The sequence below is a fragment of the Xenopus laevis genome, chromosome 9_10L (genome assembly GCF_017654675.1).
Source record: "Xenopus laevis strain J_2021 chromosome 9_10L, Xenopus_laevis_v10.1, whole genome shotgun sequence".
Lineage (NCBI taxonomy): Eukaryota > Metazoa > Chordata > Amphibia > Anura > Pipidae > Xenopus > Xenopus laevis.
This window is the reverse complement of record NC_054387.1, coordinates 5,465,117-5,477,049: the sequence shown is the minus strand read 5'-3', so window position 1 is coordinate 5,477,049 and position 11,933 is coordinate 5,465,117. Positions and strand designations below refer to the sequence as shown.

Here is an 11,933-nt window from a genome sequence, read left to right as displayed (position 1 = left end):
TAGAAGATGAAATCAAACTACAGCCCGTGAGCTGTTGAAATTACAACTCCCATCATCTTCGGCGATTTGGCAACACTTGGACAACCCTGGATTAAGGACAGTGACATATTTAAGGGCAAATCCGCTGGATACCCTGTGAGATGCCCTAGTCAGTCTGGGGGCATTATATAATGCATTATAGATGGGCATTAAACAAATGACAGCTCTATATTGTCCTCTCATGAACCCAATAGTGTTTATGCAATCTGTTAACATAAACCCATATAAATGAGCTCAATTAAAATAGAGGGGTATATTGTTTATTTATGATTTGGGGTACCAATCCAAAACTTTTTTCTCAACAACATTCATGCTATTTAGGCTGCAAGGGGGGAAAGGCAGCAGTAAAAAGTGATTAAGCTTATCAGAACACAAGTCACATGGCTGAAGCCACCTGGGAAACTAAGAACATGTCTATCCCTATGTCAAATTTTAAAATCAAATCTGTTTGCTCTTTTGACAAATCAATTTCACTGTAGGATTCTGCTGGAGGAGTGCTAATAACTGATGCATTCTGTTTTCCCGTGCTTTAATGGCTTTCTCTAAATTTTTTAAATCCTAAAATGTAAAGATAGGTTTCCTAAATATTATGGGGGGTCTTTGTAAGCCTTTTTTATAGGTAGAAAAAAATCTTGTATAATCTTGTATCTTGAGACTTGTGCAGGAATATGAAATATTGAAGGTCCAAAAGATATCTTCTGAAAACCTTGATAACTCTACAACAAGTGCCTCCAAAAGTTTAGCTATGGTTTATCTAAGGAAGTATTTCATATAACTTCCACCTCCTTTCTAAAACCCATTGCTCAAACGTGTCATATGCAGAAGCGTTGGAGATGTCATAGCCTGTAGAGCCAAGATCTATTTACACTAATGAGATGTCTAAAGCGATGGCTTACAGATGAGGCCTCAGCTTCCCATCGCACACTTTCATTTTGCCGTAAAGACATTACAGAGGATAGAAGTTTTGTAATAAGATCACGAACAGTTTGAAAGGTTAGCACACAGCTTTATTTGCGCAACGGCCGCTTAAATCGGATGAATGTCCCGGGAATGGAGGATTGCAGGAACCAGTGAGAGGACAGATAAATGGCTTGTGTATATTCCAAGCTGAGCATTATTTAATAATGCTACCCCATCCTTCCGCTATTATCCATTATAAAATATTTCCTGATGGAAAGACACTGAAGCCAAGATTATAGATTGATCCCTAAGGAGAGATTAGTCAATGGGCTACGTGCTATCGGATTCAATGTACTGACCACGAGGAACTCCCAGCCCTTATGTAGCAGCTACTTCTAATGGGCATCATCAAGTCTTGTCTTGGTCTTTGCTCAGTAACACTGCAAAAAACAATAGTATTTCTGTGGTCTGTAGGGTTTGAGACCATAGGTCAACCATCGACCATTCCATCAGAATACAGGATAGTAGGCTGTGGTTTGGTTCCTTTACTGTTGGGACACCAGTAGGACTTTATTCTTGTAATTGATGATACCCTTTATAAGAAATGTGGGTATATACAATGTTTAATTCACATGTGGTGACCTTGGAGGAAGGTTAACATATATGGCTGAAACTATGGATCATAATAAATAATTTTCCTTGTCTTGAAGAGTGCTCTGTTCATATATATATATATATATATTATATATATATATATATATATTATATATATATATATATATATATATATATATATATATATATATATATATATATGTCTGTCCAGTAGGTGCACACTAGGACTAGGACTGATGAAGGTCTTAGTGGAGCCATTGACTATTTATAACGCATTCTGTGACTTGTTGGAAGTCCCATGAGTACATGCTGTAGCTGTAAAGGGTGGGGGTCCAAATATAAAAGTGACAGCCAGAGGGCCTAACTGCTTGGGGGTCAGTATAAAATCCAGCGACCTTGAATGTAATGGTGAGGAAGTTGACAGATAAGTAAATCTGTGATGTTCATGGCATAGAACCGGGTAGGGCAGTGTCATACTAGGGTGTCCAGGGCCAGGCCAGCTCAGGGCCTTCCACCCTAGTCGTGAGCTTCGCCTCCTCTAAATGCCACCCCTGGGAGTGCCCTTGCCTGGAGTTTTCAATCAGGGTCGATGTGGCCGTGGAACCCACTAGATTTTTTTACAGTGTCCAGCCACCGAACCTGGAGTAGGGTCAGTGTATGTGTGAGATTCAATGCTTAGAATTGCGAGGGTCACTGAGGTTGCATTCATATTTTTGGGTCAGAGGATAACGCATGCAAGACAATATGACTAGGCCACAATAAGAAGAAATAAAGTTGTTACTGTCAGTTAGAAGAAGTCTCTGGATATAGGTCAGAGTATGACCAGTGTATGTGTGGGGGTCAATATGCCAATATTTATCATTAAACCAACTACATACAGTGTGCTGAAGAGAGGAGCATGAGTGGTTTTATCACTTGCAAAAGGGCAATATAGATAATGTCTAAAATGGGTTCAGCCATAAAACTTTAAGATTACATATCTCATGGAAGAACAAGCAAATGTACACACATATAAAACACAGACACCTGTCAGTTCTACATCCTACTAACATGACCCCGCCCATACAAATGTTATTTTCAGACAACCCCCCCAAAAAACAACAGATCATCCAACTTTCAATGAGTTCTATGTGTCCCCAAAAATAAATGAGAACAATTGCGTTGTAAAAGGCAGATGATTATATCATGTCTCTAAAGGTTAATAGACAATCTTCTCCACTCCCACGCACACCTTTTACCCATTGGAACCTCACAATAAGCAAAACATTGATCAGTTTAGGGATGAGTGAGTATCTGGTATTAAGGGACGGAGCAGGGACGTTTGGGGAGTAGGAGGGGCTGTCTTACTTCTCCAGTATCCACAAGAGATATAAAGCCATTGATGAAGAACACACAACAGATTCTCCTGAGCAGCCTACAGAGACAGAGACAGAGGGATTGAGGACTAATTGTACCTTCCTACCTGACTGCAACCTTTCTTCTCTTCCATCACACAGTGAGTATCTGGATGATATCTTTTTATACCCAATCTCATCCTCTCCATCTTCATTTCCATTGTTCTCAAGGAATACACATCTCCTGGAGGATTTAGGTCAGGCTGTAGAATTAACAATAAGACAATATTAAATAACAGACAAATACCATACAATATCTAAAATATCATTTGCACAGAAGTCCAGCACTATCCCAATCACAGGTAGAACTTAAAAGGACTTAACCCCTTTCCCAGGACTCAGAATTCCATCACAACATAACGACATTGGAAGAGAGAATTGGACAGATGAACTCTGATTGTTGGATTTTGGTCAGATTGGACATAACATTACAAACTTTATAAAGTGTTTGGCAATTACTGTCTTTAAATTTCCTATGAATTTGCCCCAAAGATATCTGCCTATATATAAGCAAGAAAGATGGGCTGAAGCAGGGGATTCCTAGGTGTAAAGTTAAAAGACAAGTAGCACTAGATTGCAAGCTCTGTTGGACAGTGGCATTTATATAAATACATTTATCATTCCTCTTATATCTACATTTTTACATTTTCATTATTACAGGAAATATTTCCAAGGTGTTTTGTTAGTTGGAGCCCTCATGGTGTCTATACCCCAATATAAATTTCTATAGACACAGGGTAGATTTATTTGAGGAAGAGAGAGCAAAGGGTATTTATTTTTCTCCTTTTATTAGCAACGTTCTGCATTTCTAGCTTGGTGCTTAATGCAATGCAAAGGATGCAGCTGTTTTTCATTGTGCAGTTAACTTATCGAGTATTTCATTCTAATGTGCTTTGTAAAAACACGTAGAACTGGAATGTTATGGCGACCGACGGGAAGAACTTACCTAAACTCTTTAGGGAAGTCTCTGTTTGACGGCTACTTAGATACATCATCAACCCAATTTGTAATGGTGCCAAAGCACTTCAATGTTCATGTAGCATTAAGTATTCACTGTAAGTGGTTACAGGCTTCTTTTTAAACTGGTGTCTACAACTAAATATATAGTTCCCACTCATAATATGTATAATTCCTTACGGAAACCATGGCAGGATAATATAAAGTGCCCTCTGTCCTGGTTTTTGTAGGAACTTCTCAGCTTAGCCTCCCCACATATCCAATAAAATCCACCTATGCCTTCAATCCTTTCTGTTCAATGGAATCTCTTTCTGTTACTCGGTTCTTTTGTTCTTCAAAGCTTCATTCAATAATAACAATTGACTTAATGGCTTTCTCTAATTATTACTGAGCCTTGGTTTCAGACCAATGGTGTCTTCACAGGACAGTGCTGATGAGGCGTTTCCATATGTCTCCTGGTAGTATTATAGGAAGATAGAATAAAGGGGTAATAGGAAATGTTAGAAATAGTATATGGGTTATATGGGACATTAGGCATAGCTGTGTAGAGGGATTATAAAACTGTATGGAATAGCACTAGGGGAGGTTTTATGGAGCAACAGAAGTAGGGAGGGTTATATGGAACAGTAGTTGCTAATGGTATATAGAATAATAGTTGGATAATAGAGATATGTTATATAGAAATAAGTAATGAGTAATGAGTAATAGGAAGAGCTATCAAGCAAGTATATATATATATATAGTAATAGGAATAGCCATAGAAAGGTTTATAGTGAGCAACAAGGGGAATTTTAGAAGCCTTATATGGAGTTATAGGTAGGGTTATATGGAGCAATAGGAGGAGTTATAGGGAGGGTTATATGGAGCAATAGGAGGAGTTATGGGGAGGGTTATATGGAGCAATAGGAGGAGTTATAGGGAGGGTTATATGGAGCAATAGGAGGAGTTATAGGGAGGGTTATATGGAGCAATAGGAGGAGTTATAGGGAGGGTTACATGGAGCAATAGGAGGAGTTATAGGGAGGGTTATATGGAGCAATAGGAGGAGTTATTGGGAGGGTTATATGGAGCAATTGGAGGAGTTATTGGGAGGCTGATATGGAGCAATAGGAGGAGTTATTGGGAGCGTTATATGGAGCAATAGGAGGAGTTATAGGGAGGGTTAGAGGGTTGTCTGAAGCAATAGGTGAAGTTATAGGGAGGGTTATATGGAGCAATAGGAGGAGTTATAGGGAGGGGTATATGGAGCAATAGGAGGAGTTATAGGGAGGGGTATATGGAGCAATAGGAGGAGTTATAGGGAGGGTTACATGGAGCAATAGGAGGAGTTATAGGGAGGGTTATATGGAGCAATAGGAGGAGTTATAGGGAGGGTTATATGGAGCAATAGGAGGAGTTATTGGGAGGGTTATATGGAGCAATTGGAGGAGTTATTGGGAGGCTGATATGGAGCGATAGGAGGAGTTATTGGGAGGGTTATATGGAGCAATAGGAGGAGTTATAGGGAGGGTTAGAGGGTTGTATGAAGCAATAGGAGGAGTTATAGGGAGGGTTACATGGAGCAATAGAAGGTGTTATAGGGAGGGTTATATGGAGCAATAGGAGGAGTTATAGGGAGGGTTATATGGAGCAATAGGAGGAGTTATAGGGAGGGGTATATGGAGCAATAGGAGGAGTTATAGGGAGGGTTATATGGAGCAATAGGAGGAGTTATAGGGAGGGTTAGAGGGTTGTATGAAGCAATAGGAAGAGTTATAGGGAGGGTTACATGGAGAAAAAGGAGGAGTTATAGGGAGGGTTATATGGAGCAATAGGAGGAGTTATAGGGAGGGTTAGAGGGTTGTATGAAGCAATAGGAAGAGTTATAGGGAGGGTTACATGGAGAAAAAGGAGGAGTTATAGGGAGGGTTATATGGAGCAATAGGAGGAGTTATAGGGAGGGTTATATGGAGCAATAGGAGGAGTTATAGGGAGGGTTATATGGAGCAATAGGAGGAGTTATTGGGAGGGTTATATGGAGCAATTGGAGGAGTTATTGGGAGGCTGATATGGAGCAATAGGAGGAGTTATTGGGAGGGTTATATGGAGCAATAGGAGGAGTTATAGGGAGGGTTAGAGGGTTGTATGAAGCAATAGGAGGAGTTATAGGGAGGGTTACATGGAGCAATAGGAGGTGTTATAGGGAGGGTTATATGGAGCAATAGGAGGAGTTATAGGGAGGGTTATATGGAGCAATAGGAGGAGTTATAGGGAGGGGTATATGGAGCAATAGGAGGAGTTATAGGGAGGGTTATATGGAGCAATAGGAGGAGTTATAGGGAGGGTTAGAGGGTTGTATGAAGCAATAGGAAGAGTTATAGGGAGGGTTACATGGAGAAAAAGGAGGAGTTATAGGGAGGGTTATATGGAGCAATAGGAGGAGTTATAGGGAGGGTTATATGGAGCAATAGGAGGAGTTATAGGGAGGGTTATATGGAGCAATAGGAGGAGTTATTGGAGGGTTATGGAGCAATTGGAGGAGTTATTGGGAGGCTGATATGGAGCAATAGGAGGAGTTATTGGGAGGGTTATATGGAGCAATAGGAGGAGTTATAGGGAGGGTTACATGGAGCAATAGGAGGAGTTATAGGGAGGGTTATATGGAGCAATAGGAGGAGTTATAGGGAGGGTTATATGGAGCAATAGGAGGAGTTATAGGGAGGGCTATATGGAGCAATAGGAGGAGTTATAGGGAGGGTTATATGGAGCAATAGGAGGAGTTATAGGGAGGGTTATATGGAGCAATAGGAGGAGTTATAGGGAGGGGTATATGGAGCAATAGGAGGAGTTATAGGGAGGGTTATATGGAGCAATAGGAGGAGTTATAGGGAGGGGTATATGGAGCAATAGGAGGAGTTATAGGGAGGGTTATATGGAGCAATAGGAGGAGTTATAGGGAGGGTTATATGAAGCAATAGGAAGAGTTATAGGGAGCTGTGTAATGAAACAATATGGAATTGATATGGGATTGGGAAGATTTATAAGGAGCAGTTATATGGTATATAGGAGAAGTTCTACATGAAACATTAGCATCAGATTTAGCACTTGAATTATAATGGAAGTGCAATACAGTATGTGATCAAAAAAGCAGATAAGGAAAATATGCATGGGACAATAGCATTTACTGTATTGTGTTATCTAGAGCAATACGTTATAGTTGATCAATAGGTTATTAAGGTTCTAGAGCAGGGGTCCCCAACCTTTTTTACTCGTGAGCCACATTTAAATGTAAAAAGAGTTGGAGAGCAACACAAGCATGAAAAAATCCATGAGGATGTCAAATAAGAGCTTTGATTGGCTGTTTGGTAGCCCCTATATGCACTGGTAGCCTACAGGAGGCTCTGTTTGGCAGTACATATGGTTTTTATACAACCAAAACTTGCCTCCAAGCCTGGAATTCAAAAATAAGCACCTGCTTTGAGGCCACTGGGAGCAACATCCAAGGGGTTGGTGAGCAACATGTTGCTCGCGAGCTACTGGTTGGGGACCACTGTTCTAGAGCAAGAGGTCATATAGACTAGTTAAAGTTGAAGGCAGAGGTTTTTGGGAACAAGAGTTCCAAAGAGGTTAATGGAACAAATCTATTATTTTCTAACCCACAAGGTACCCGATTTCTTAATTGTCTAATGGATGTTAAATAAAATGAAAAGCCAGAATGGCAACCCTGAAAATTGAATTATTAAGTAACAACATTACTAATGGCCTTCAGAGGAACATTAGTAGAATAAAGTTATTACTAGGAATGCACCGAATCCAGGATTCGGTTCGGGATTCGGCCAGGATTTGGGCTTTTTCAGCAGGATACAGATTTGGTTGAATCCTTCTGCCTGGCCGAACCAAATCGGAATCCTAATTTGCATATGCAAATTAGGGGTGGGGAGGGAAATCCCGTGACTTTTTAGTCACAAAACAAGGAAGTAAAAAAATGTCCCCTTCCCACCCCTAATTTGCATATGCAAATTAGGGTTCGGATTCGGTTCAGTATTAGGCCGAATCTTTCACAAAGGATTCAGGGGTTCGGCCGAATCCAAAATAGGTGTCATCAGTTATAAACGGTGAGTCCTGATGTCATTTCTGTCACATGACTCATTGAAACTTGTGTATTATAATAAATAAAGTACCCCCAGTTGTAAAATATGAGGATATTAGAAGTTACCTTCTGCCTTGTGTTTTTAAACTCCTCGGTAAGTTATAATATCCTTATAATTTACAAGAGGGGCTACTTTGTTCACTATATATACATTCAATATAATCACCAGATATGTACACAGTGCTGAGAAGATTGGGAAAGAGATGGTAGTGGTGGTTTCTTTGCAGATAAAAAGCTCAAATTTCCATATGTTGCAGTGAGGGTCACAATAAGGACATCCATGTACTCAGTCTTCTTGCTCTTCTCCACCAGATGGTGAACTCCATGAAGCTCTGCCCGATGATGGTCACTATGGCAGTGTGTGCATTGATATGTTTGGGCATGGTAGCACAAGGGTATCCCACAAAACCAGAAAATCCTGGAAATGACGCATCACCCGAAGAGATGACAAAATATCTGATTGCACTGAGGCATTATATTAACCTGGTAACAAGACAAAGGTCGGTCTATTAACTGCTAATAACTGTGAATTCTCTTTATAGATATTTACCCCTACAGAGCTCTTTCCTATAACTCCTCTTCAGTATAAACTACAAATGCACTGAATCTTTATAGGCCCCTGATAAGGCCTCACCTTGAATTAAGAAGGATATTAATGAGCTAGAGAGAGTGCAGAGACGTGCAACTAAACTGGGTAAAGAGATGAAAAATGAAACTATCAGGAAGGACTATCAAGGTTGGGGTTGTTTTCTCTGCAGATGCTTGTGGCACGATTACTCTTTACACGTACATTAGGGGACATTATACACAGGTAGCAGGGGCTTTTTTCCCATAGAAAATATCAAAGTGTATATATATATATATATATATATATATATATATAATATATATACACTTTTCGAACACAATTTGGGCCACTGGATAATTTAAGGTGATAGGTTTTTTTGTATGCTGTAATTTTTTTAGGGGATCGTACTCATTTTCATATGCACATAATTATAATGTGGATTTAGTGCTTCCCTAGTATAAACCTCGCTATAACTCCTTTTATTGCTTCATATAACCTTACCTAGATCTCATCCTATTGCTCTATATAACCCTCCATAAAACTCCTCCTATTGCTCCTAATAACCCTCCTTATAACTCCTCCTATTGCTCCATATAACCCTCCCTATAACTCCTCCTATTGCTCCATATAACCCTCCCTATAACTCCTCCTATTGCTCCATATAACCCTCCCTATAACTCCTCCTATTGCTCCATATAACCCTCCCTATAACTCCTCCTATTGCTCTATATAACCCTCCCTATAACTCCTCCTATTGCTCCATATAACCCTCCCTATAACTCCTCCTATTGCTCCATATAACCCTCCCTATAACTCCTCCTATTGCTCCATATACCCCTCCCTATAACTCCTCCTATTGCTCCATATAACCCTCCCTATAACTCCTCCTATTGCTCCATATAACCCTCCCCGTGACTCCTCCAATAACCCTTCTTATAACTCCTAATAAGATCTGTAACTGTTTTGGTGCGTAGATATGGGAAGAGGGACAGCCCAGCTGATAGTCTTCTGTCTGACCTTCTTACTGGGGACTTTGAAAATTACAATAGCAGATCAAGGTAAGAACTACCTAAATACAACATGGGGCAGGTAAAAGAAAAAAAGAGAGAAAGAAATTACTTCTCACATATAAATGTTACCTTCTGGTTGGTTGCTGGATTATTGGACCTGGAGAAAACTCTACACCAGGGTGTGGAATCAACATAAATTTACCCTTGAATGCACACTCTACTGTCTTCATTGTGGGGCAGTCTTTGCAACTACTGTATATGAGCAAGTGAAAAAATAGCAAGGGAACGAAACCCATGCTTGAGTGAGTTGTATCCAATGGTCCAAAAACAAAGCACAGTCATTCATGCTTCTAATGCAACTGACCACAGAATGTGAATATAATAGATACAAGTGTAGGAAGTCATGGGACCTTAGAAAGTAAGCTCCACTGGTGCAGGGACTGATGTGAATGATGAATAATCCAGCAGAATACTCTGACTCCTGTGCTCTCTGTCTCTAGGTTTGATGACTCTTCCTACAATTGGTGACCAATCAACGCATCTGCCCCTCTCCTCATTGGCTGACAGCTGCCCCTTCCTTCTTTTTAATGTATCAATTATTTTTACATCACAATGCATTCCGATGGACCCCGTGTCACATGTCCCTCCCCAGCAGGGTGTAAAGAGAAGGCTGCGATGCCCTTGCGAGATGAAATGTGTGTGAGCGTGTGTGTGTGTGCACGTGTGGGTGACGTTATGTGTGTCTTTGTGTGTTGCCTCTCCCATGACACAAAGTCCGTGATATTTCCAGAATTAAAAGCAAGTTTAATGGAACTAATACTAGTGTGGATGTGTTTTTATTAATAGGTAAATCTTCATGCAGTAGTGTGTTCAGTCCTTCTGGGTTAAAACAGTGGAAAGCAAAGCAAATGCACTCTTGAGTAATAAAGCCATGGACCTCTTTTAGCTTTGCTGTTTCCTAAATGAAGTAAAGGTGCAGAATTGTGCATGCTCTTGTAAAAGAATTCAGCTTCTGGGTTACTTATGGTGAGACAAAGATCCTTCCCCATCTTTATATCCATCCCCTGAGGACTTTCCTAATTGTAGAGGAGCCTATATTTAGTTGATATATGACCTGGAAACTCATTATGCTGCTCAAACAGCCCATTTCTATGATTATTTTTTGTTTTCTGAACTGCAACCCATGGGACCTTGGAAGAGCCTGAGAATTATTCAAAATACATATAAAAACATATGTTTATTCCTAAATGTTCTATCATTTATCAGGAAGTTTATGCACCGTCCCATACAGACATATACACAGCTACTTCTTTGGGGCTTATCTGCAGGTACAGGCCATTCATTTCTTGGTGCTGTTGGGAAAGACCACAGCCTGGTAGTACCATAAAATCAGATCTAGTTCATTTTGGTGATAAGGTCTGGCACTGTATGTAGCACTGGTACATTCCTCTGGTAGCTCTAGACTTGGAGTACAGTATGATCCGTGGAACTCTATCATTTGAAACAAAAGAGAATGATATTTTTGGTTGCGGAGGTTAGTCATGGTCCTCTTTTTTCAAGACAACAACTCACATTCACACTTTAGGATATGGCAGGTACAAAAAGATTCCTTTTAAGAATAAAACTTGTGGCAGCAGAATGCCATGCTTAACACAAACTGTGGAGATCCATATAGAACATTGCAGGCCAAGTGAAGGCCCATGTGTCCTATGTGGTCCTCAAAGTGATTTCTACGGACCATGGACTCAACATGGTTCTTTGTATGACCATGTCAATTAACCCGGCTCACGAATATTTATTTATATTGCATAAATCACCCACTTATATGTACAAATTTAGAAAGCACCGCTGTAAAACACAAAATTGATTATATTGATATAGGACAATGATTGTGAACCCTCAATACACCCTTCCTCTTTATCAGATAATATCTGATAATATACCCTGAAGGGACAATAAGAAAGCTGCATCGGAATCATTTATTTTCCAAGTCTCTGATAGTCAACAAGATAATTCCATTACTGACCAGAGTGATGCCCCTTGGATGAGAAATCTAGATGTTACTGAGAGTGAGGAGATAGCGACAGATTTGATGTATCGTCAGGTCATTTTTCCAACTGAATGGTATTGTTTTAGGGTAGGTGAGAGAATCATTGCTGCTGATTTTCTTTTATTAAATCATCTGTCAGGAGATGCAAGTGTCTGTCTGTATTCCCCACACTGAACATAAAGAAAGGAGAGAAAGCAGAGGAACCAACCTGATTAGGGTTAGATGGGCTAAAAGGAGCCAAAAAAACATGCAGTGTTAGGGCTTATTTGCA

The 11,933-nt window shown here is 40.1% G+C and overlaps 1 protein-coding gene across 1 annotated transcript; it reads left to right on the top strand.

Annotated features, from left to right (window-relative positions):
• Nucleotides 1-2,959: 2,959 nt before the first annotated feature.
• Nucleotides 2,960-10,429, top strand: pyy.L (peptide YY L homeolog). The gene is made up of 4 exons (XM_018236992.2): nucleotides 2,960-3,049; nucleotides 8,347-8,534; nucleotides 9,577-9,660; nucleotides 10,113-10,429. Exons 2-4 carry the CDS (start codon nucleotides 8,347-8,349, stop codon nucleotides 10,138-10,140), a joined length of 300 nt encoding a protein of 99 aa, XP_018092481.2. The 5' UTR covers nucleotides 2,960-3,049; the 3' UTR covers nucleotides 10,141-10,429.
• The last annotated feature ends 1,504 nt before the right edge of the window (nucleotides 10,430-11,933 follow it).

Coding starts and splice junctions, on each gene's coding strand:
- pyy.L (XM_018236992.2), top strand. CDS start 8,347: ATGGTGAACTCCATGAAGCTCTGCCCGATGATGGTCACTATGGCAGTG. Junction 8,535..9,576: donor AACCTGGTAACAAGACAAAG/GTCGGTCTATTA, acceptor TTTGGTGCGTAG/ATATGGGAAGAGGGACAGCC. Junction 9,661..10,112: donor AATTACAATAGCAGATCAAG/GTAAGAACTACC, acceptor CTCTGTCTCTAG/GTTTGATGACTCTTCCTACA.